At 40.9% G+C, this 25,880-nt stretch overlaps 3 protein-coding genes across 11 annotated transcripts in view; 2 read left to right on the top strand and 1 right to left on the bottom strand.

Annotated features, from left to right (window-relative positions):
- RSBN1L (round spermatid basic protein 1 like) overlaps positions 1-11,702 on the top strand; it is a gene marked incomplete at its 5' end in the record, with an annotated part of 41,494 nt that extends 29,792 nt beyond the window's left edge. The window contains 5 exons of the mRNA XM_083575050.1: positions 2,341-2,478; positions 3,196-3,338; positions 5,979-6,146; positions 7,800-7,908; positions 8,000-11,702. Coding sequence (XP_083431176.1) covers positions 2,341-2,478; positions 3,196-3,338; positions 5,979-6,146; positions 7,800-7,908; positions 8,000-8,644 — 1,203 coding nt within the window. The 3' untranslated portion in view covers positions 8,645-11,702. The remainder of the gene's footprint in view (positions 1-2,340; positions 2,479-3,195; positions 3,339-5,978; positions 6,147-7,799; positions 7,909-7,999) is intronic.
- PHTF2 (putative homeodomain transcription factor 2) overlaps positions 1-25,880 on the top strand; it is an 85,712-nt gene that overhangs the window by 2,575 nt on the left and 57,257 nt on the right. For 2 of the 9 annotated variants that reach the window (XM_083575108.1, XM_083575104.1), the window contains exon 1: positions 20,086-20,363. The gene's annotated coding sequence lies outside the window, so the exon portion shown is untranslated. Of the gene's footprint in view, positions 1-20,085; positions 20,364-20,811; positions 21,002-25,880 lie in introns of those variants that run through there. The other 7 variants (XM_083575107.1, XM_083575103.1, XM_083575115.1 and 4 more) reach the window with 5 other exon arrangements.
- TMEM60 (transmembrane protein 60) lies at positions 14,805-19,637 on the bottom strand. The gene is made up of 3 exons (XM_083575391.1): positions 19,468-19,637; positions 15,977-16,136; positions 14,805-15,468 (listed from the first exon to the last, which is right to left on the bottom strand). Exon 3 carries the CDS (start codon positions 15,420-15,422, stop codon positions 15,018-15,020), a length of 405 nt encoding a protein of 134 aa, XP_083431517.1. The 5' UTR covers positions 15,423-15,468; positions 15,977-16,136; positions 19,468-19,637; the 3' UTR covers positions 14,805-15,017.

Genomic DNA, 25,880 nt, shown 5'->3' with positions numbered 1-25,880 from the left:
TGTTAGCTTGGCCAGAACCTCTCCTCAACCCACGTGACCCCTGAAGACATAGGTGGCAACTGTCCAAGGCTTACATATCACTTCCTTCTCTGAGCCCAGAGCCCAGCAACTCAGGCCTCACTGATAAGCATAGTAACAAAGCAAGCCAATTGGCACATATCAAAGCATGGATGAGCTCATTCCCACAGCAACTATCAATTAATTTTGAGGTTATCTTGACTACCAAGATGACTGACACAGGCCCAGTTGCAACCATGCAGAGATTTCTGGACTGACATCTCCACCTGGCTGGCCTCTCCATCTTTCTTAAGCAGGTAAACAGAAGGGCTTATTTATTGTGTTTATATCCCAACCTTTTTTCCAAGGAGTACATGGTTCACCGCCTCCTCAGTTAATCTCTACAACAACCCTGTGAGGTAGGCTGTGACTGGCCCAAGGTCACCAAGTGAGCTTCCTGACTTCAGTGGGTATTTGAACCCTGATCTCACACTGATCTGACACTCTTAACCACTACACCACACTGACTTCCTAGAGTACTTCTGCTATGGTGCTGCTATATAAATTAAGTAGGTAAATAAATATGGGGAAAGCAAAATGTAATTTAAAGAAGGATCTGCACTAATTTCCTTAAAGCTTGAATTTGTTTTATTTTAGATTGTTTTATTTGATGTTTTAATGTGTTGTAAACCACCTTGAATTTTTTTTAAAAATAAAGTGGTATAGAAATGGAATGAAAATAATAATAAATATAATAAGTATAATAAGTTCCATGGGGCGGGCAGGGCAGAAAGGTACTTAGACAGTCTGTTCTGGCAACCGCAACCTAGGTTTAAGGTGCCATTTGGCAATTAGCTTATATATCTGAGTTTCTAACACTGCAAGATGGCGTTTGCAGGCCTTCCACAGAGAAAGAAACCTAGTCTGTTATATATGTCTTCATTTTTATGCTGTCCATTCCTTTGACAAAATATTAAAACATCTTGCTACAAAACAAGAGCTGGAAGTGCCTTCTCCCAGCCTGAGTGCTTATCTTTCAATACTGCATGTTTAAATCTGACCACAGTATGTTGCCGTAACTAATTGTATGTAGACAGAAAGTCCTAGGAAACTTAAAATTTCTTAATGGCAAGCTAAATCATCTATGTCTAAACTCTTAACAGTGTTAGCTAATGGATTATTAAACAAAAACTGGGTGTTGGAGTTTCTGTGGAGGAAACATGTTTACTTGACAGTCGTGTTTGAGAGTACATTTGAGAGTAGCATTTTGTTGCGTTGCTGACATTTAGACAGGCTGATTGCTGGTCAAGAAGTCACTGCATTTGTGTCAGTGGAGAACAGATGGTTGTAGGGAGGGCATATGTCCAAGAGAGTGGGAAATGAGGTAATGAAAGGGGGGGATAGATATATTAACGCATATTTAAAATTGTCATAGGCAGAAAGCTATAAAAATTAGGCATCTAGAAATTAGATGTGGACTCATTTTAAAAGAACAGAAAGCAGACACTGCTGCATAGAAGCTTAGAATACATTACCATTTAATGAAAAGTGCTGCCTTCTGTGTTATTTTTGTATCAGTGCATAGGAAGGCAAATGTATAAGATCCTAGGGTTTGCATTAGACAGCACAGGAGAAGTGAATGTACTGGCTGGTAAATAATCTGCTATGCATATTAATGTTGGTTCAGAAAACATCATTTTCTTAATCCCTTGCTCCAGCCTTGTAATTAAATTTATTGATATTCTACACAGCAGAATATAGTAGTTAGTTATTCAAACAAGGCAATGTATTTTACAGTATAAATAGTAATTCTCTTGCTTTTATTGTAAATAATTGTGCAAAATGAAATGCATATTCTTCCTTTGCTTCTATTATGTTTGTTCCTGAAGAGAGAAATGAAAGTCAGATATTTTTCATTATCTCTTTCAGTTGTGTTGCAACAGTTTTATACTAAAATATTAAAATATAAATTAACCCTTTTTATTAAAACTAAGTTATTAAAATACATATAAACAATTTTTTTTAATGTAGCCACCTTTTCTTATCTGCTACTTTTTGTTTTACTTGCATTGTTTAATTATTTTTTTACCATTTGTGGGTTTTTTTGCATTTCATGTTGAGTATGATCTTTTATTTATGTTGAAATGCTAAACTAGCATTGCACTCGCCACCTTTTAGCCTGGTCATAATTTCAGATCTCCTCTTACAGTACTATTAAAAATGTTTAATTTGTACTTCTGTGCTTTAGAAAATATTTTGTATATTTGTGCAAATGTAAATTGTTTTGTAATTTATTCTGTGTATAAAACTGACCCTTGTTTACTGTATATGACTTCCTTTTAGGTAAAAAGAACATATTCCCATGGTACATACAGAGCTGGCCCAATGAGACAAATCAGCTTGGTTGGAGCAGTGGATGAGGAAGTGGGGGACTATTTTCCAGAGTTCCTAGATATGCTGGAAGATTCACCTTTCTTAAAAGTAAGAAAGAAAGGGAATCGGGGAAGTAACTTTGCATAGTTTTGTTAAATCTTAAAATTTTGTTTATTATGATAAACAAAATGACACTTCTAATATGGTGAAGAGATTAGATCCGAAATCTGCAAGTCTTTAATACAGGGATTCTTGCATGCAAAAATAAAATTAAATATAATGCAATGCAAGAAAATAAATAGTGTGCAATATTTTGTGTTTATGTGCATTTTTCTGCAGTCAATAGCTTTCAGGGTCCATGATCCCAAAAAGGTTAAGAATCACTGTTTCAGAAAGTCACTTCCAAAACTGGCAAATGATTAGGTATAAGGCAACAATTAAATGTATTGATTTTTCAATTTGTATTCTACATTCATATTTGAAGGCCAGTTCAAGTTCTTCATAACTGAGGCTATTAATTTCTTATGAAAGCTGCAGTCCTGATGAAATTTTCAAGGAGCACTGAAAGCACTCAGATTCTTAGGTTGAAGAAAACAGTGTGCTACAATGCAATTTATATATAGATATAATATTGTCTTTGAGGTAGACATTATTTTGAATTGAAAATACAGTAAATGCAGAAGAAAAATTGTGGTCCTCTACATTGATGAAATTGCCCCTGTTTTGCAGTAGAATAAGATATGCATTGTTTTCATGTTGTGAGTTAATGAAAATGTTTCAATTGGTGGTGTTTTAAATAACCTTTAAATAACTGTTTCTTCATAGTGTACTTTGCCATGGGGGACACTTTCTAGTTTGAAACTAGAGAGTCGTAAAGATAGTGATGATGGTCCTATTATGTGGGTACGTCCAGGAGAACAAATGATCCCTGTGGCAGACATGCCAAAGTCACCTTTCAAAAGGAAAAGGTATGTTGAAATATCTGGCTTTATTTGATTCCATACTATAGAGTTTAAAACTTCCTGAGCAGTTTACAGCCGTTAAAACAGTAATAAGGTGTTTAAAAAGAATTTTTAAAATTTAAAAAGAATTTTTAAAATTGAAGCTAAAAAAATCTCAGAATCCCCAAAGCTCTAAAAATCCTGAGTAAATAAAGATACCTTCATCTTGTACAAAAAGACATCAAGCTCAAATCCCCTTTGGCAAAAGATTGCAATAGTTGGGGTGTGCCAAAGCAAAAAATACCTTGGTGGAATCTACACACATATAAAAAACATTCTGAAAATGCTTTTTTAAAAAAATACATTGAATTTTCCATAAGGCTCACCATTGCCATCTAGTGTCACATTGTATATTGCACTTAAAACACCCTTTATTTGCAGTTGTAAAGCTGAGTCTCTTGTCTCCAGAGTTGGACTCAAAAGAAGGGCTTCAGAAGATGACCTTAATATTTATGTGGGCTTATGTGAGTGGGAGAAGATGTTCCTTAAGGAGTATGTTTAAGATCTCTGTTCTAATTTTTGTCGCCATTGTCCACACACACTGGCCTTTAGAAAGATTTCTTAAGTAGCCATTCATTTCTAAAGGATCAATGAACCACATTCATTTTTAAGTTCTTTTTGAGGAGGTTGGTTTAAGCCCATGTTTTTTCTTCTTTTTGAATAACTTCTTATTGGGTTTTAAAAATCAAGGATCATAGGAATGATAAATTATACAAATAGACCAAGTCTTTTCATATAATTCATACATCACAAAAATAGCACAATAAGTTTGCAGTAACATCTATGACATACAATTTATTATTAGTAGTCAGTATATAAGCTCTTGGTTCATTGATTGGTTAAACAAAAACAAAGGGGAAACAGGATAGAACAGAGTTAACAGATAACATTCAACATCACATAGCTAATTGCCTAATCAGGAGCCTTGTGGTTGTGCTTAGATTAAGTATGAGTAATAGTCATTTTTCTTCTTAAGTTGCAATGAAACAATATAGAGTACTTGTATATTGATGAATGGGAGGTTTCAAAGTGAATATAATAATTTATGTTTACATTTAAATTTAGATAAACCAGATTGAGCCAAATGCTGATGGTGGGGGGATTATTCATTTTCTGGAATATTTTTTGAAATTAAACTATATTGGGGTAAAGCCATCTTTCTTGATCTGTCCATGTGTCAACTGTAGTTTATTTGTAGTTTATTTCTTAAGGAGGGCTGCTTCCCAAACTGTTTTGTACCAATTGTCTATTGTTGTGCCTGAAAGGTCTTTTCAGTCTCTGGTTATGTTGTGCTTTGGCACTTGTAATAAATGGCTTGTTAATTCTTTAAGTTCAGGCCTTTTTGACTAAACATGTTATATTTTCTTTTCTTAATAGACACTAATACTGTGTACTTGTAATACTTGGCTCTGGTACTAGAATTACTGACTGAATTGGATAGAGCTGCTTCCAATTCAGCCAGTATTAATCTCTGAAGTGATGTGCTTAGGCCCTTGTGAGATCAAAAAAGAGCACTTTGTTCCATAGAGGGGGAAATTAAATGATCACAGAGAGCTGGGGTGGCAGCTAGTTCATCATCAATGATTGTTATGATTTATTTATTTGTATATCCAACAGTTTTAAGTCACTTAATAGTTTTCATGTAGGGTACAACGTAAACAGAAAATTATAAAACTAGGAATTCATACAGTCAAAAACATTCCCTGAACTTACGGGTCAGGGAAAGACCAGGCAAAAAGTTAGGTCTTTACAAGACACATGATGTAATTGGCCAATTTTTCAGCCATGGAAAGCACTCATCCTCAATGCCCCTGCTTTGCTGAGATTCAGGCTTAGCTTGTTATCCCTCATCCAGTCGACCACTACATCCAGGCACTGGCCCAGGTCCTGCATGGCATCTCCTGATTCAATGGTTATTGAGAACTAGAACTGAGTGTTATCCTACTCGTGACACCTGGCCCTAATTTCCTTATGACTGCTCCCAGTAGTTTCGTATTGCCTAGAGCATAATTGCTAGGGGACTGAAAAGCACTCTTCTATTATTACTGTCTGAACTTGGCCACATAGGTAGCGCAGTGCCCCCAATTCCCATCCCATAGAGCCAGTCCCATAGATGACAGGAGTGCCTGGCGTGCTCTGGTCCATGGGGTCACGAAGAGTCGGACACGACTAAACGACTAAACAACAACAGAACCAGACCAGGAGGATGCAGTGGTATCAAAAACCTCAGAGAACTAGACATGGGAACAAGATTACACTCTCCTTGTCCTGCTCTTGTTAAACACAATCCCTCAGGGTGGTCATGAGCGACTCAGTCCCATAGAACAGCAGTCTTTCCATTTCTAATTTGTGTGTAGAATGCAATTATAATATCAAATGAACATTGCACTGTGTAAAAGAAATGTACAAAAAGATCTAGAAATGCGGGTGCGTATTAGCTTGTTCGTTTGTTTTCAATCACTGCACAAAAATTCTAAACCAGCACCTTGTATATTGGAGGGCATTCCTTTTTTACTTGTGTAATATCGTGCTAACAATTTTAGATGAAGAGGAAAAAATTGGACAATTATTCTTAATTTTTCTTCCCCCCCCCCATCCTTTTAACAGAACAACCAATGAAATAAAAAACCTGCAGTACCTACCTCGTATTAGTGAACCTCGTGAAATGCTTTTTGAAGACAGGACACGAGCCCATGCAGATCACATAGGACAAGGGTTTGAACGACAGACTACAGCTGCTGTGGGAGTATTAAAGGCAGTGCATTGTGGAGAATGGTATGTATTTGCCAGGTTTTTTTCAGGATAAACATCTGAAAAATACCTGCATGAATTGGACAGTGCTGAGATTGGTCCCAACTAATAGTCCTGTCATCACTCTTGGCCTTGAGTTGGCATGCAGAAGAGATTTGGCCCTGTGTTGCTGCAAGTTGCTGATCCTAATATAGGGAGTCAAAAATCCTAAAGATAAATGCTATTTGTGCATTTAGCTTGATGCATTCTATAACAGATAAACATTCCGTATCAAATCTGCGTTGGCACAATGGATTGTGAGATAGTGATGGAGGTGATTAGTAAGTGTTAATGGAGAATGGAAATGCACATGATTTTTTATTTGAGGTGTGATTTTCTTCCATTTTGAGCTCTGGACTAATCTGTTTTCGAAATCTTAGTTGACTGAATTGTGCAATTTAATTGAAAACACAGATGAAATGTTAAGAAAGCAAAATGAGCATTTGCCTACCTTCTGATAACTGGATTTGAAAGTAAATCCAGCTTTTTCCTCTTTGTGTGTGTGTTTTTTTAACAGCTGTGAAATATCAGAGGATAGTGGAATGTATTAAACAATTATGATTTAAAAATAATAATGTTTGGGAGACTGATAGTGTGACATATAAGCAGGTCATAACTTAATCTGTAGCTTCTGGAACAAGGAACCCTGAGCACTGCAATCTCTAATTTACACTAATTTGCAGATGCTATACATTGCAGCTGTGTGGAAGAAGTAAGTAAATTAGCATACTTGCCAGAGTATCCTGTGGCTCATGTGAAACTAAAAGGTAAAGGTACCCCTGACAGTTAGGTCTAGTCGCAAATGACTCTGGGGTTCCGGCGCTCATCTCACTTTACTGGCCGAGGGAGCCAATGTTTGTCCGCAGACAGTTTTTCTGGGTCATGTGGCCAGCATGACTAAGCCGCTTCTGGCGAAACCAGAGCAGCATACAGAAACGCCGTTTACCTTCCTGCTGGAGTGGTACCTGTTTATCTACTTGCACTTTGACATGCTTTCGAACTGCTAGGGTGGCAGGAGCTGGGACCGAGCAACGGGAGTTCACCCCGTTGTGGGGATTCGAACCACCGACCTTCCAGTCGGCAAGTCCTAAGCTCAGTGGTTTAGACCACAGCGCCACCCGCATCCCTTTTGATTTTAGGCCCCAGTAAAAGGTTATGCTTTCTACAAGGAAGTTGTAATAGTTGTAACACACCTGAACACCTGTTATATTAGCATGAGAAGACAAAGGCTGTGTTAGTACTAGTTATAAAAAATAAGTTTCAGTTCCTGTTGTTACTTTTCATTGGACTTCTGCAAACTGAAAAACAACTGTTTGTATATTTTCAGTGTTTTATTTTGTGCTTACGAGAGCAGCAAATAGCTGGCTGATATTAATATACAGTGGACGCTCGGGTTGCGAACGTGATCTGTGCGGGAGGCATGTTCGCAACCGTAGCGCGATTCAGCGCTTCTGCGCATGCGCAAAGTGCAATTTAGTGGTTCTGTGCATGCGCGAGCACCAAAACCTGGAAGTAACCCGTTCCAGTACTTCCGGGTTCAGCATGGTGCACAACCTGAAAACATGCAACCTGAAGCATCTGTAACCCGAGGTATGACTTTATTAACCTTGATGGCAACACTTTCTCCCCTTTGTATAGGCCTCAACAACCTCGTATAACCAAAGATGTAATTTGCTTTCATGCAGAAGATTTCTTAGAGGTAGTTCAACGAATGCAACTAGATCTGCATGAACCTCCGCTTTCACAGGTAAGTGTTTTGAAAGACTTGATAATTATTTCCTTGAGAATTACCATGATCCAGAAAACATTTATTAATTTTCTTTTCTCTCTCTTTCTAGTGTGTCCAGTGGGTTGATGATGCAAAACTTAACCAATTACGAAGGGAAGGCATTCGATATGCCAGAATTCAGTTGTATGATAACGATATTTATTTTATTCCAAGGAATGTTGTGCATCAGTTTAAGACAGTTTCAGCTGTATGCAGTTTAGCTTGGCATGTTCGGCTCAAGCTCTACCACTCAGAGGGAGAAAATCAAAGCATCTATGAAGCAGGCCTGCCAACAGATCCCACATGTTCTGCTATAGGACTTCAAACTGACAGTGTAATCCACGCAGCGAGTATAAATGCCTCTGAAGACACTAAATTTTCAGGCGTTCTGCAAACTAAATATGTCAAACAGGAATTTTCATGCACACATGAACCTGCTGCATCTTTCCAAAATAAAGAGGAACCAATTATTGTTAATCTTCCAGAAAAGACAGTAGCAGCTAATGTTATGGAATGTCAGAATGTTAAAGCAAAGCTGGATCATGGTCAGTTGACAGGGTCTACGTTTGAAACTGCATCTGAATTTGAACCTGAAGACAAAGACTTGCAGGACAGCTTGGGTCTGGGGGGTCATGTGAACCTGGAGGACACCAGACAAAGCAGTTCAGCATATTCAAGTCTGCATGGCAAACAAGAAGATGACTTTTTGTGTTGAAGTTGTTCTGTGTGTGTATATATATTTTTAAATTCCTTTTTAAACATAATAATGTAAAGATGCTTAAATTCTGTGAGTCAGGTTTGTTACTTGCCTCACATCTGTTACAGAAAATAGTTTATGTAGCTTTGTAACATTCCTCAGTGCCTGTCCATAACTGTGAAAGTATCAAAGCACTTAGGGCCAGATGCACTGTAAACACTGCAGGTGTAACATAAAGAAGTCTTTAAATATGAGTTGTAGGTTTTAGACTAGAGCTGACATTTAACATATATTTTTTGTAAGATAAGCCAGAATTCTTTTTGACAATTCCAGGCTTTTCCATAGAGCTTATTTATACCAATTTTTTTTCCTTTTTAACGTGTCAGCACTGTAGTGTAAATAGCTTTTTTTAAGAAAAATCTTTTTAGTGTGATTTATATTGAAATGTGAGCCACTTAATAAAGGTTCATAATAACAATAATGGGTTTTATTTTTCAGTCTCTTTAAAAAAACCCTCAAAACTTCTGAGCTAATTTTCAAAACACTTAGTTTTGCAAGAAAGTGAATATTATTGTATGATGAAACAAAAACCTTAGACATTTAAGTTAAAATGCACAGTTTCACTTTCAAAGCAAATTTGGATGAGTAGTTCATGTGGTGGTTATACATGCAATGAACTTCTCTTGTCATCTTATCTTACATTGACAGGTACTTTGCTCACAATACAGTTATGATAAACTTCAGAGATCCCACTTTTTCCTGGTGTTCCCTACATGAAGAGAGATGAGTCAGGAATCCTAAGGGACAAAATCGCACACATAACAAAAACATCAGTTAGAATGTTTTGGCATACCATACAGGGATACTTGTATAATTAACCTGAAACTTCTGGAACAGCAGACAAGTATTGATAGGAGCCCAAAGATGGAAGGTGACTAGAATGTGTGGCCTACCTGACCTTTGAGGGAACCTAATCAAGTTTTTGATTCTTAGCCTTCAGCTGAAACTGCATGCATATTTTTATGCTTTAATCCACAACCACAAAGGCCAAAAGAACAACCAGAAACTTGGACTTTGGGGATTTTGGAGAAAAGCAGTACAAAATTGAATACAATAATCAATTTACCTTTTTAAGTACTTGTATAACTACTGCTAAGAAGGCCCCCTGATTAAATGTAAGACACAGAATCTTCATAGGTGTACTTAAAGCACAATTATACATTAGGGCTGTATTCTAGAGAGTATTTAATTTTGTCTTTAGCTCTTGGATTAGTGAATTGGCTTCTTTGGTAGATGCAGCCAGTTGAGTTTGCCCAGCCCATTGGAAAGCATGGCCACTGCCTCTAAGCATCATAGGTTTTGAAAGGAGTTAACACGCAGAATGCTTAATTACAGCAAAGGTTTAACAGCCCATAACATCTTCCCCTTTCAGCTTTAAAAATATAAACACACTTCAAGGCAAGATGCTGCAAAGATATGAGGCCCTTTTTTTGTCCCCAGTGCATCTTAGTAATATGAACTACAATTTGGGCTCATCTTGTGCATTCAGTAAAATTGAAGGAAGGGTTGTGGCTCATACATTGCATATGTAAGAGGTCCCAAATTTAGCCACCCACGTTTCCAGTTAGGGCTAGGAAAGACTTACCTGAAGCCTTGGAAAGCTGCTGCCAATCTGTAGATAGCTATGACCTAGATGGACAAGTGTTGGGGTATAATACAGTTCCCTATTATCTTATATGGTATAGCTTTTTTTGGATTGTGCCACTTCGCAATCCAGGTTGAGTTGTAGTCCATACTGGGGAGTTATTGAAGGTTTTTAGTCTAAGGAAAGCATGTTTTAGCTTTCCCTTTCCCCAAATATTCTACTTTGATAGGTACAAAGGGTTGTTCACATGAGGGGCACTGCAGCATGCATTTTTCACCTTTATTCTGAAGTGGTACAGTCCTAAAAGCACAGTGCAACATGGTGTGGAAAGGGATCTGCATCTTTTTGAAGTTTTTGAAAGGGATGCGATATCTTTTGTTAGTTACCTAATGGGCTGAACGTGTTACCTCCTTTTTTAAAGCGCTAAAACCTGAGCACTCTTAAACCTCCAAGTTGTTCACCTCAAACTAAGCAGTAATTGGCTATGACTAACTTGTTTACCACCTGAGATGTTGCCTATGTATCTTCCATTCAGCTAGCTGCTCTCCACCTGAGCGCAATTGGGTATAAAGTACCTTTTCCTATGAGATGGATTCTAAGCCCTGCTCGCTCCCGAAACCTAAATCTCTAAATCTTGAGTGGACACCAGTTCCAGTCTCCTCAACTTACTCTCTCCCAGTTATTACACCCTATCATTGGCATTCTCTCCTGTATACATTGAAACTTACTTGAGGACTCAAGTTGGAATAAATATAACTTGCAATAATGGAGCTGGAGTTTATTATAGAGGCAGGATCCCCCCCCCAAAAAAACCAAATCCAAATGTACAAATTAACAATAGCCAGTCAATTTAAGCCGTTAAACAATTTTGTGTGATTTGTCCTCTTCCATAAATGTTCACATATAAATTGGCTCAGAACCTGATGGTTTTTATGTTGTACAAATGTAATTCACCTACATCTGGCCCTATACCATTTTCCAGGCAGAAATAAGTAGAGGTTTTAAACTCAAGGTTCATACTTGCATCAAGAAATGTCACTATTAGGTTGGTTACTGGTGAGACAGATACAGATGATTGTAAGAATCTTTAAGGCTTCCATACTATGTACGTGTGCCTGAGAATAGGTCTAAATTAACTCAGTGGGGCTTACTTCTGAGTAAACATGTATAAGATTGTGCTGCCAGAGCAACTTCTCAGACTTCCAAGTTTTTCATAGAATGAAACCGCATAAGATGGAGACATACATAATTGCTAGTATATCCTGAGGAGAGGGCCTGACTCAGTCACCAGTTCTTACTAATACATTATCGTCTTAACTCACTACTCTCAGTCACACTTCTTTAGTGCCTACTGTAGCAAGAGACCTCTATTGGTAAATATAGTTGGTGCACCATCAAAACAAAAATAAAATAACAAATGCTCTAACTTAACCTGTGTGTTTTTAACTTTTGTGCAAGTTTGTTATATTTTACATTGTTCTAATCCTTCATTTCATTTTCTGATGCGTAATACTGCTGTCAAGTGACATTTTTAGCTTCTTTTTAAAAATGCCTCTAGGTGTACACTTTGATCAGGAGCTTCCATAGTGCTCTTGTTTACTCCGAGTTGAATTATGCTGGACTTTTGTTTTGCTTTTTGTATGCAAGAGCCACAGAAAATTTAGCACAGCTGGCCTCCTGACATGAAGAAATGTTATTCTAAAAAGTGTGCCCCCAAAGCTTCTGTTTCTTCTTCCAGGCTGCCCCACCAGCAACAACCACCTCTTACAATGGGCAGAAACCAGGTATTAAGGCTCCAGCTGACTCCCACTTCAGCCAATCAGATGAAAGTGGAGTAGAATTCCCTCCCCTGCATCAGACCACCTCATATCCATTGAGATGTAGGCAGAACCGCCTAATCAGACCAGAGCTATCCAATCAAAATTGCCAGCTATTAAGCCTCTAGCATAGTGTTGCTTCTCAAAGCTGCCACATAACTTTGCAGCTGTCTGCCATGAGCTGATACCACATAATTCAAAATTTACATTACCCCATGCTGTGAAACTTAACCTTTTTTTAAAAGCAAATTTTACAATATGCTTAAACAAATGGCAATTTCACCACAGTAGCATTCTATATTGGATCTTAATTAGGTTGCAAACCCTGATCTAAACCCAAATAAAAAAGAAAATAGGAAATAAAATAGTACTGAGATGAGAAGGGCCCTCCATCTTTCTTGTAGCTATGTGTTTAGCAATTTTTAAACTTTTATAACTCTTGATGTCCAGATGACTAGATGTTTGTGCCCCTTGGAATATAGCCTGCAAGTTCTTTCTTTCTTCAAAGGAGCTCAGGATGGCATACATGGTGCCTTGTCAGCTGCACGTTTTTGCCATTCTGAGATTTGTGAAGGGTGGGATGTAAATGTGCTGTGAAGGTGACTTGTTTTATCAAGCATGATCATATGATAAGGATGCTCATCACATCTAGATTCTTGCTTAGCTCAGGGATTTTCAGGGATAGGTGTGGTAAGCCAGCTGTGATTTTGGAAGGTCCTTTACTGGGGCTTCCTCGTGCTAAGTCTGTGTGGGTGTGGGTGTGTACTATTCAACAATTACATAAAAACGCAACCTATGGGGGAATAATGCACATTGGACTTGGAATGTATAGTAATAGCCAATCACCAGCCATTTTCTCTGAACATAAAAGTCCTCCTGCATCAGACCAGGTGTCCACCTAGACTAGTATCCTGCTTCTAACAAGCTGTGACCAGCTTGTGCCACTCTGCATAGAACAGGGGTCAGCAACCTTTTTCAGCCGTGGGCCGGTCCACCGTCCCTCAGACCATGTGGTGGGCTGGACTGTATTTTTGGGAGGGAAATGAACGAATTCCTATGCCCCACAAATAATCCAGAGATGCATTTTAAATAAAAGCACACATTCTACTCATGTAAAAACACCAGGCAGGCCCTACAAATAATCCAGAGATGCATTTTAGATAAAAGGATACATTCTACTCATGCAAAAACACGCCGATTCCTGGACCATCTGTGGGCCAGATTGAGAAGGCGAATGGGCTGCATCCGGCCGACGGGCCTTAGGTTGCCTGCCCCTGGCATAGAAGATGCACAGGACTGGAAGACCGCTTATCTCCACATGTGCCTGTGTGTACGCTAAGATCTGCAGATATGCTTGGAAACATCATTTCAGCACCAGAGAAAGACCTCTATTTCCCAAAGCTTTTAAATTGCTGCTATTTGGTGTTTGATTTTAAAATTCTGCTAAGTCTATTTACCGTATTTTTCGCTCTATAACACGCACCCGACCATAACACGCACATAGTTTTTAGAGGAGGAAAATCCGTAGGCATGCCACCCGTAGGCATTTCCTCCATAACACGCACAGACATTTCCCCTTACTTTCTAGGAGGAAAAAAGTGAGTGTTATGGTGCAAAAAATATGGTATATTGCTTGTTAGTGTCTTTTATGGTTTTAGTCATTGGTAAGTGGAATATTCTTCCCATTCATTCTGAGGCTATGATCAAAGCACACTTACAGGGAAGTAAACTCTTCTGTTTATGAAATTTGCCAGCTGCTTCGAACATTGTGAAATGTCTTCTTTTACACAGCACCCCTACTACACAGAGGCAATTGTGTGAAGCACAAAAGCATGCTTTTATTGTTATCCCAGGTTTTGTTCCTATAATGCTACAGTGTGACAAATATATTTTCTGGCACTGTGTTCTCTTTCCTCCCTTGACCTATTTATTTTCTTCCTCAACAGGAAGATTGTGCCCCTTGGAAGAGGGTAGAGGAGATACAAGTAGGATGATGTGTTAAGACTTGGTGATTCCTGACTGTTTTGTTTGAGTTTGTACAGTAGTTTAATGTCAATTCAGTTCACACTGGGCAGCTTAGGGACAGGAAAAAAATGAGGAAGTGAAGGCAAATACTAGTTAACATATCACATTAAGCATATACATTTATTACAATGCTTGAATCTTAAGAGCACAAAAAGGTTCCTATTAGCTAGAGCAGGGTTTCCCAAACTTGGGTCTCCAGCTGTTTTGGAACCACAATTCCCATCAACCCTATAGTCCAACAACAGCAGGAGACCCAAGTTTGGAAAACCCTGAAGTAGAGTAAACTAAAGTATTTTAAAATGCTTGCCTGCAGTGTTTCATTTGTAAGATGGGAAAGCATCAAATTTACAAGAAAGATCACTATCATTGAATCTTTTGCAGATTTTGCAAGCAATGATCCAACTAGGGCCTGCGTGCTTTGTAACTGTTATGTTCCTCTCAGTATTACAACATGATTAGTTGCAAGTAAACCCACTTTGTGTACCAAAATATACTTCTGTGCCTTCAGCTCACTGTCTGGAGAATAAAGTAACTATTGAGAATGCAGAAGTTGGCCATCTGTTCCCAGCCATTTACAGAAAAGCCATTTCAATTTAGTTTTGTGCAATGGCAAGTTCTATAGTGTAATGACTCAACACACTAGACACAAACTTGACACACACACTCACAGAAGGATAAATAGAGAGAATACTTGGAAAATATTTTGATGATTTATTTACAGTATTTACATATAAATCAGATAGCTGTGCTCCACACATTGAAGAGTCTAGTCCAACGGCATATAGAATGTCAACATACAGCTGTTACTTGTAGTTCCTTTGGGTGCTGTAAACTTATAGCAAGCTAATGTTGTTAAGGAATGTGATGCTGGCTGATGAAAGGATAAACCCAGTCTATGGACAAGTTATTCCCTTCGTACATAGAAGATGTTGTATCCAAGTTCTATTATCCCTCCAATGAGCAACACCCAAAAGGGAATAAAGACATAAGCTAGCTTTATTTCAGCAAGTTGTTCCAATTTTGCACAGAGGGCGAGGCAGAAGGCCAACTTAAGCAGCATTGCTACAAGGTACCAAGCTTTCTTCTTGAGGTGACGGGAACCATTTCGAGGGTCATAGCCAGACTTACAACGGCGAGCCATTTTTACAATTATCATAACTAGAAGAATAGTATCAAATATCCAAACTGGGATAAATATGAGAAACCAGTTCCATGGTGCCTTTTCATCCAATTTCAACACTAACATGATCAGGAACAGCAATGTGAAGAGCCATGTGAGCAGCACTCTCTGCGCCAAGGACATTCTCATTTAAACAGCTTTAGTGGGTGGTTGGCAAGAGTAGAAAAGATGGACCCTAGGATAAAGCAGAACAAAAACAAATGGACTGGGGAGATATCAGTAAAGTCTAGCAAAAACAAACAAACCACACACCATCAAGCTAGGTTTATAAATGAAGCTGCACCCAACTTGCAATTTAAAAATAAAGAAAACAGTCTCTGGGCCAAGTCTAGTTTTCATTTGTGGCTGGATTCAACTAATTACTTCCACTTGTAGAAGCCCATGCAAGGACTTCCACTAGCGCAATGGGGCTCCCCCACTGCCCCCAAATTGGCATGTGTGTGTGTGTCAGGAGAACCCCAAGAACAGTGCAAGGTGGGAGAAAATGGGAGATTATTCAATTGAGCAAGAAGAAATGCTTCTGCAGATGGAGCAATCTTAGCGCTACGCTGAAATGCTCCCTTTAAATCCCGTACGTTGACTTAAGCAAAAACAGTTGTGTCTGCCATTTTTATATGAAGCCATATAAGGTTACATGTTTGCTATTCACTTAGAAAACCCCAAACGACTTGGGACCAGGTTACCTGAATGAACACCTTTCCTTGTATAGACTTGCCCGCTCTCTAAGAACTTTGCATGAGGCCCTCTTGGTTGTGTTGCAGCCTGCTGAAGTCCATCTTGCAGCAATGTGGAGGAGGGCCTTTTTGGTTGTGCTGGCAGCCAGCTTGTGGAACAATCCCTCCTCTGAAATAAGGCAAGCACCAGCTGTAATATGCTTCAGGTGCGTGCTAAAAACATACTGTTATCTTCCTTCAGGTCTGCATAATATGTTACCCCTAGACTCTTAAATCCAATTGTTGGAGGAGAAAAAAGTTTGTGGCCACATGGTACAGATGTTGGAAAACACAACAGAAAAACATTAAGGCTCATTAACGAAGGAACCAAATGTAATGAGTGACTGACACGACAGCTCCCTGCTCATGCTGTCAGTGTGTGGTGGTCAGGTGCAAAGGTGAGTCAAACAAACGAACAGGCTGGGCAGGAGGTGGGCACTGGAGAAGGAGAGATGCTCAACCAGCCAGAGGATAAAGGTGTAGCAAAAATAGCATGTTTAGAGGGAGTTCCAAGCAGGAAGGGAGCAAAGATGGTGAAGGAGCAGTGGTAAAATAAAAGAATAAAGAAACAGGCAATGGGCAAGCTTCAGCAAGCAACTTAGGACACAGGGTGGGATGAAGAAGGAAAAGTACCGGTATTAACTGAAGGAATGGACAAGCTATTTAAACACCTGATGGTGGAGGGATTAATGGGGAAGCAAGACCACTTAAATAAACACATCTTAGAAAGGCTCTGAGGATGAGAAGGACTTGAAACATGTCCAAGTGACAAGGTACTTTCTGAAGGCGAGATAACCTCTGAGGCTCTGAAAACCCCTTTGATCCACAGTTGGAAGGAAGGTGTACACTCAAACTATAGTAAAGCTCATATGTTTCTCTTGTGCTTTTGAACTCCACATATTGATTCTACAAATTTGGGAGAAATAATTTCACTCAGCCTGATTCTAACTGTTCAGAAGTAAAATATGCTTAGGACTGCAGCCTTAAAATGTTATAACTATCAGTTATATTTTGGCACCCACCAAGGAATCTGGTGATTTATTTCTTGCTAGTACCATATCAAAATAGCTGTATAACAACAACTCAATATATCCCATATTACAATTGTGGGGAATTTTTACACCCACCCTTTTCTGCAGATTTGGATTTTGAGAATTTTTTTTGGTAGACTGAGATACCTTTTATGCAAGACCACTGGTACCACCACCTAACAAAGTTTCTTATAAATCATAGTACATTAGACATTTTTTGTACACTGCTTCAGCATCCAGACATTGTAAAACAGCATGCAAAATTAATGAAGGCACTACAATTATTTATTCCACTTTGCTATTGTAAGCAATAGTTATGTTTATGGTTGTCAAGAGAAAGGCAGTCATTTGCTTGTGATGACTGCGAAGAATGCTGGACCATTTAATGTAGAAAGCCACTCCTCAAGCAAGATGGCATATTCAGGATCCTTTAGCATCAGATTGGTTATGCCTTATTAGTTAAGCCTTAACTAATAAGGCATAACCAATCTGATGCAAAGGGATCCTGAATATGCACTTTTGTAATCTCACACTCATAGCTAGGGGCAGGGAACAGAATCCTAATAAAAGAAGGCAGGCTGAAAAAGCCTTTATTTAAAGATTATAGGGCAATGGTTGCCTTGGTCCTACTTTTTATGACCGTTTAGATATTTAATTTTTATATTTCAGGATCTATGGATCTCCCTGCCAAAGTAACTCAAAAGTACCTCAGTGTGACCTTTTCCTACTGCCAGCTTAGAATGCTTTTAAAATTTAAATAAAAGAATACACGTACCCTTAAAGCCTCCTAGTAGGTAGGAATAATAGGTTTAGGTGTGAAACTGACACCAACACTGGAGACAAAATGTTTCTTAAATACATAAGGGAATACAGTACAGTGGTACCTTGCAAGACAAATGCCTCGTAAGACGAAAAACTCGCAAGACGAAAGAGTTTTTCGTTTTTTGAGTTGCTTCGCAAGACGAATTTCCCTATGGGCTTGCTTTGCAAGACGAAAACGTCTTGCAAGTTTGTTGAATGCATTGATTTTCAATGCATTCCTATGGGAATCCGTGCTTCGCAAGACGGAAAATTCGCAAGATGAAAAAACTCGCAGAACGAATTAATTTCGTCTTGCGAGGTACTACTGTACTGATATTTAGTTTTAGATCTTAAAAATGCTTGAAGACAGTTTCTATGGACTCAAGGGATACTGTTGCAGACACCTGTCAAATTCCCTTGATCTTTGCCGCAGCCCAGCCAAATTCTCACAATCCTGTCCCGCTACTGGATGCAATCTGCCTCTGACCCCAAAGCTCCTCTGACTGTACTTCTAGCAGCTTGAACAGTTCAGCTGATTTTTAAAACCATTTTTTGGCAAGACCTTAACACAGGGTAGCCTCTTGGTTCCCTTCTTCTGAAGCAAAATACGTATAGTTACCACATTGCAGAGGAATAGCTGAATATTCAGATGTCAACCATTCACCTTTGCCTCGCACCTCTATCATCAACCAACTTCCCAAATGCCATTATTTCTCCCCACTAACTTTCTTTGCTGATGAGAATTTGCAGCCAATCAGACTGTGCTGCTTCCTATACCAGTAAAAACAAATTTACCTAAGGCAGGCTCCATCTATAAATACTAAAAGGATGGTGTCTCTCTACCTGCTTTCTGATCCAATCACCAAGCGCATACTGCTTACTTAGGCCTGCAACACAGTAGCAGCACAATTCCTCAAACTTTGACAGTTGCATAGCTGTCAATCTTCCCTTTTTTGGCAGGAAATTCCCTTATACCAGCACCGTTTCCCGCTGCTTCCTGCTGCTATCCCAGATTGTTAGATATCCCGTAAACTGTTCCCGGGACAGGTGAGGCTGCTGATCCCTTATTTTCAAATCTGAAAGTTGACAGCTATGCAGTTCCTATGCTCTGACATCAACAGAGGCCACAGAACCATTTCCCAAAGCACAAAACATACGTATGAGAAGTACAAAACGCAACATTTATTGGCACAGCTCCTTCCCACTGAGTCCTTGACTAGGACCTAGATCACCTTAAGGGGGAGAATAGCTCTAATTTTCTTTTTAGGAAGCCTTATGGGCCATGAATGGACTCTCTCCCACTGAATTGCTTTTAGCTTGCTAGACGCTATTTAAGTTCTTGCAGTTTTTATGCCGCGAAATATATGGTTATTACCCCACTTTGAGGGCAATAACTGAATACACTCAGGTCAGGAAAAACCCTATTCATGTGTATTCAGAAGTAATGTTCTACTGAATTCAATGGGACTTGCCCCCGTGGAATGGTATCTCCCCCCCCGGGGGCTCAACCATAGCAAGCAAGAGACAGGGAATCTCTGAGGGGACATACCAACGGGGACAAAAAAAGGGGGGGACTCCACAACCACCACCGACCTGAGCTAAATACCCCATTAATTCCAACTTACCCACCAGTCACGCTTCTGGCGCGCCTCGCAGCCGCCGCCGCTGCCCTAGGACGGGGCCCCAGAGACTCGCTTCATCACCGCCCACCGCTCGAGGCCTCGGGCAAACCAGCCAGAAAAGAGAAGCCGACGTCTAAGCTGCTCCGACAGCCCCAGAGCCGACCGGCCGATGATATATACGTCACATAACGCACGACACGCTCATTGGTTGCAGAAGGTGCCCGTCATGTCGCTTGCTCCAAGCCTATTGGGTTGTCCGCATGGAATCCCACCTAGCGGGCAGCACGCCTTCGCTAAGTGCCCATTGGACAGGCCTGAGGAGCTTTCCCCCTCCCTCCTTATCCATTTCTGTCGAAGCGTGACTTACTACGCTCTCTCCTCCCTCTCCTCCTACTCGCGGGAAGAGCTGCCCATCACAGCCGCTTTGAAAAAGCCCGTTTCGCGGCTACCAATCGCTTTTCACCGAGGGGCTGCTTTCTTTGGCGCCATTGGGTGAAACGCTCGCTCAAACCGCCTCGGCCCCGCCTTCTCCAGGGGCTCGCCGTCCAATGAGGAAAGTTGTTTATGTTGAGGCGTCGAGGAGAGCGGCTGCCCCGCGCTGCATGTTTTCCGGCCGCCGCGCGCGCGCCGCATCCCTCCCCCCTCCCCTTCCTCGGAGAGAGGGAGAGAGAGCGAAGGAGGGGCGATGATTGACGGGCCGCCCGCCTTTCCCGCGGCAGCGCGCTGTTGCTGCCGTCGCGAGCGCGCGCGCCCGGAGCCGCGAACTGTTGCCTCGCGCGGCGGCTCGTGCCCTTCTCCGCTGACTGAGGGACGGACGGGCTGACAGGCGGGCGGGCGGGCTGTTATCTCGGCGGCGCCTCCCCCGCTCCCTTTTCTGCCGCGTGAGGCGAGCACGGAGACCCGGTGAGACTCGAACCCCGCTCCCCCTGCGCGAGCGCTGAGGCGATGTATGGCGGGGGTCTCTCCCCGAGCGCGGGAAGGGACGGCTGAGGGGAAGGGCAGAGCGGGAGAGGCGGGCCGGGGGGCGGCGGCGGCGGCGGCGGCGGGGAGAGGATGTCCAGAGGCGCCCCCTGCCCTGGGAGGGGACCGGGTCCTTCTTGCGGCGGGGGCTGAGCCTCCTCCGCAGGTGCGAGCGGCGCCTCGGGCGGGCGGGCGGGGGCGGGGTGTGCCGCGCGTGTGGCGAAGCGCCGAGCGGGTCCGGTGCCAGGGACACCGGGGAGGGCGGCCGGCCGGCCGGCCAGCGTGCGGCGCCGAGCGGGGTTCACGCCGGGACAGGGCAGCCTGGGCTGCTGTAATTGGAAAGCGGAGCGGGGAGGAGGAGGAGGAGGCGACGGGCTGCCCAGGGCGCGTCTGAAGGGAGGCGAGGGCAGCCCGGAGAAGCCCGGCGGCGCTTGCAAAGCTGGCCTTATTATAGCCCCGAGTTTTTTCCACGAGCTGCCAGCTCGGCCTCTGTGCTCCTCCTTGCAATTCGCCCAGCGTTTGTGCCCGAGTTGCATCGTATGCAAGTGTTTGTGAGTTCTGCTTGCTCCCACAGGATTCAGGTAACGGCTCCCATCATTGTGGATTTGTGCGTTTGTAGGGGGGGGGTTCATCTAGGCCGTCCTGGTGGCTGCCATTACGTCCTTTGCTGCAGGGGTGCTTGTGCATGTGCTGATGTGCTCTCTTCCAGATCCTTCAGATGCTCACAACTCTCAGAGAAACAACTTAAGAAAAAAAGAGAGGGGGTATTGAGACCCTGTTCCCTTTCTATCAGTGTACCCCCCCCCCCAGGCTTTATCAGTATCTTCATTGTGCTTTTCTGTCACTCACAACAAAATTTCTGTAGTCTGCACCACAAGATTATGCACAATCTGTTGCACCATTGTGCCAGTCAAATAAGGTGATTTTCTTTTGTCCAGGTATAGTTCAGGAAAGATGTATTGGGTTCATACTCTTTAGAGCAGGTGAATCGTTCATAGCCCTTGCTCTTAAATTCAACAATCTATACAACCAAACTTGTTGTTCTTCCCCCTTTCTTTCTCACCACAGTCTCCCATCTCTTTTAGTCAAAGGATGCTAACTTCTGTACTCTATTTCACAAGCAGACCATGTTGAACCTGGAATGTCTTCACTGACAACATCTGCCAAACTACTGTATTAAAATTGTTCCTAAAATATTGCTTGGGATCTGCTCTAGGAGAATGGGACAAGTAATTGCAGTAAAATGTGGGATACTGAAAACCACGAAAGCTATGTTTGATTCCCTCCCTCCCTCCAGCTTCTTGATATTCACTTATGTATCATTTACAATGTGTATTTGGGCCTTGTGGTCAGTGTGGTGGTGGTGTTTTATTAAGTAACTTTAGATATTAATGGCTTATTCTTTGTATTAGCAATGTCTTAGGTACTTCACATCACTTAGGGACTTCATTAAACCTCAATGGTGTTTATCCACTTTACCATGCATGCCAGTTTTATTTGACGTGATATGTGTGGCATTGAAAAATCATTTGAGAATAATGCAAAATGAATTGATTGAGTTAGCAATGCCACTGGCAGTCTTTTGGAGTCTCATCTTTATACTAACTTTCATTAAGTACAAATATCTGAGCAGAAAAATTCTAGCTTATAGACTAAAATGCAGTTGTTAAGCTACACGTTTCATTATTTGTGGTTTTGGGAATGCACTGTTCTTAGCAGTATTGTTTCCCCCCACAATTTTTAAGTGCCTGAATTGTTTGTTTAGATCCTTGCAGGCATGGCCTTTCTTTACAAGAAATTTTACAGGTATGACTCCATCTGGTTGACCAGTCTCTGGTGACAAATCTGTTTTCCTTCTTAACTTGTCTTTCCCTAGAAAATTTGTTTTACAGAAAATTTATATTGTCAAGTGTTCTAGAACTAAATTCCTGTGTTCCAAATAAAACCTTTAACTTTGGAAATCTGTATTTGTAATGAAAGCTTTTATGTTGTTGGTGGGAGAGGACAAGTAAGAAGAGTGTTTAAAGAAATCCTTATGTAAAATCTTTGTAATCTAATTTGCCTTTGGAGTAAGATTTCTGTATGGTCGTCTTTGTTCTTAATGGATCATATTCGGCAGTACTGTACACTATTACTGCTGAAAAAATATGAAGAATTTGCAGCAATGTTTACATTTAAATAAGGATAGGATTATGCTGATTTGCAGTTTAGACGAATGATCGAAAAGCTGCTTTTCTAGGAATGCAGCTGTAATAAAGTGATTTAAATAGTCCACTTCATTTGAAAAAACCCTTAAAATTCTTTGTGTCTGCATCACATACTGTCTTTAGTTTACCCAGCGGCAAATGGATACTTGACCTAGTGATCTCTAGAGTGATTAAAGTTGATACTTGGCAAAACCATATCCTTAGAAATCCTTTGAACTTTGACTACATCAGCGCATGAGGTTGAGGAACAGACTTTATACACTTTTGTAGCATGATTTCATGCACTCCCACAGAGTGCAGTAGGATTTACTTCTAATATGTGTGCATATTATTTCACTTTTAATTAAATGTAGTTTTGGGGCTTGATCTACTTTTGGAATGTCCCAGTGCAGGAATAAATGTGTTAAATTCCTTGGCTTGGTTCCAAAGGACTACTTTAGGCAAGCTTAGTAATTTTATTTTTTAAAAAATCTGAATAGTGGATGAACATGACATATTGCAAGCTGCTTTGGAAATAGCCAATCTTTGAGAGCTGCTGCTGGAAAATACAAGCCCAAAGGCCCACTGTATGTTTGGCAATGGCTGAATTACCAGGAAAAGCTAGAGATTCCTTGAATAGAATCCACAAGCCGCACCTCCTGCCTGACCTCCACCAGTTTAGTATCTTCCACTGAGACTAATAAATCACACAGTGGTGCCTACTCATAAGAGCTTGTATAACTGCACTAAAATTTGAGAAGTATGTCCTCATGAGTGTTATTTTTAGTGTCTTTTTTTATTACAAAAACCTGGGGGCACAAAACAAACAAAACCTTGCAGCAATAATCATCTCCCCCTTTGTTATCACTATACTTATGGGACGTGGGGTCAGCAAAGGGAAATACCTCAGTTGCTGGGCTCCTTCATTACAGAATCTTTCAGGGAAGTATTTTTACTATTTTTATTCAACAACTGAGATACAGGGTGGATAGTACAGGATAGGAGTGACGAACCTTTCAAGTTGTGATTTTTTATTTGCATTACACAGACACCCTGCACTATATGCCAGAATAATATTTAATAACAATACCACCTCATTTTATGGGTTGGAACCTTTTCTGCTACCGCTCCTTAAATCCTAGAAGGGAACTTTAGGGAATTCAATTGTTTTCATGTCTCCACTCTGGACTTTCACCTCAAAAGAGGCCTGCTAGCCTTAAGCTATGAGTGGGGAAGCTGTGACCATTCAGATGTTTTGGTATTCCAACTCCTTTCAGCTCCAACCATCATAGGGAATGGTGGGAATTGCATTCTAACAATATCTGAATGCCTGCAGGTTCCCCCATCCCTATTCTAAGTGTTTCTTTTGTAGCAGAAGTTCTGTCACTGCCCCAAAAGGAGATCTAGCTCAAGTTCCTGATGACCATATGAACTCAACTCAGTCCCCAGGCCCCCACCCTCTCATTTTCCTGCTGGAGTTCAAGAATTGGCATATGTATGCAGCTGTTCCACTTGGCTAGTAAGTTCCCAGTCTACCAAGACTAATGCAGCTAGACTTGTGTGCTAGGAAAGTGACTGAATTAGGAGAACTTGACCAAACCATGTACAAGGAAGAAGAGGGGCAGGGAGGCAGCTCGCTAAAAAGAGACTCTTCTTTGGGACCTAACATTGGTGGCTATAGATGATAGAAAGCCCGAGCGTAAAAAAGCAATGTAGAGATGGAGAAAAGATTGCCCTTCTCAACCATGCACATACAGTAGCTGTGGAGAGATCGAGGCATGGGAATCAAATCATGCCTCCCCCTCTAGACTTCAGAAACATTACCTAAGAGGGTCATCATAAGGGAGGAAGTGCCCCTAGCCCCTTTACACCTTTGGGGTGTAGAACTAGTTGCACAGTTCAACTGATTCCTGGCAACAGAGAAATGACCAGTTGGTTTTCCCAGAAAAATGGAATATCACTGAGTGGGATGGCAAACTTTTTTAGAATGAATAAAAAATAATAATCATGTAGCAGACCACTTTATAAATAAATTAAAGAGACATCTTCTCTTACTAATTGAGGGTCCCTCATGTTACATGTGTGTCATTGCATCACTACAGTGGGACTCCTTCATACATCACTTAAATAATGCGAGAAGATGTAGCACAGAGGTAGGCAGTGTGATTCCCTGCCATTTACAAGTCTCATTGTTCCTGGCTATTGACCATGCTGGCTGAGACCTATGGATGTTGTAGCACCGTGTTGGCTATCCCTTATCTGTGACTCCTTTCCTTGCCAACATGCCCCAGTTTTCCAGAGGAGCAATGATAGCATAGGGTAGTAATAATTTTTTGCTGTGTGATTCAGTTTGTCACATTTCCCTAGCCATGCTGTAACAGTTCCCATGCTGTAAACGTAAAGTGAGAAAGAGACTGAGCTCTTTAGCTTCATGAACACCATATTATTTGTTAATCTCTGAATTGTTCATGTGATAAAAAGATAGCCATTTTGTGTAGATGACAAGTTTGTGCCAAGTAAAAGAAGCCCTAGGAGGAATGAGAAAAGTTGTTCTGGCAAACGGGTTCGGTTGATGTTTATACCACCAAGTTCTTGGGAATGTTTGATAGCATATTATACCCTGGAGACAGCAGCTTGGATCTGAACATATTCTTGTCCTGCCTGTAGACAACCAGGATACTTAGAATTGAGTTAGTTCAAAAATAGCTTTTATATGGCTTCTTAACGAAGGTTTCTAACACAAACAGGCCAGGCATCATGAAAACAGTGCATCTCAGTTCTAGAAGCAGGACATGTACCATACAGGTCCACAGCAGAACCTGTCTGCAACTACATTCATCTCAAGACTACGAGAATAAACTTGACTGAGTGGTGGTATGGCTGCAATAACATATATGGTGCTTGTGAAAAGGATGCTTGTAAATTTGATCAGTGATGGAATTTGCCTAAGAAAGTGATGGGGTATAGAAAGAATATGACTGGATTTTGCCTCCCCCAAACCTTCTTGGTTGGTGGGCAGGGCTGTCAGTCATCTGCTATCAAGTGGATGTTAGGTGAACTAAGAGATCCTGTTTTGGGCAGGGTTCAGCTGCATTATGGAGTGCCAATCAGTTGATTAGTGATCACAGTAAGCCACTGCAGAAGAACATTTTTTTGTCACTAGCTTGAATTCAAGCTGGCAATTGACAGCAAGGAAAGGAAGCATACTTAAGAGGGTGTTCCTATTTCTTCATTTTAGCTCTGGCTTGAAGTTCATTGTATCTGATATCACAAA

The sequence above is a fragment of the Podarcis filfolensis genome (assembly GCF_964270895.1).
Source record: "Podarcis filfolensis genome assembly, chromosome: 10".
Taxonomy (NCBI): domain Eukaryota; kingdom Metazoa; phylum Chordata; class Lepidosauria; order Squamata; family Lacertidae; genus Podarcis; species Podarcis filfolensis.
Note: the sequence above shows the minus strand (reverse complement) of the source record. Positions and strands in the feature narration are given on the sequence as shown.

Excerpts from the sequence above, each read along its gene's own strand:
- TMEM60 (XM_083575391.1), bottom strand. The coding sequence starts at position 15,422 with ATGAGAATGTCCTTGGCGCAGAGAGTGCTGCTCACATGGCTCTTCACA.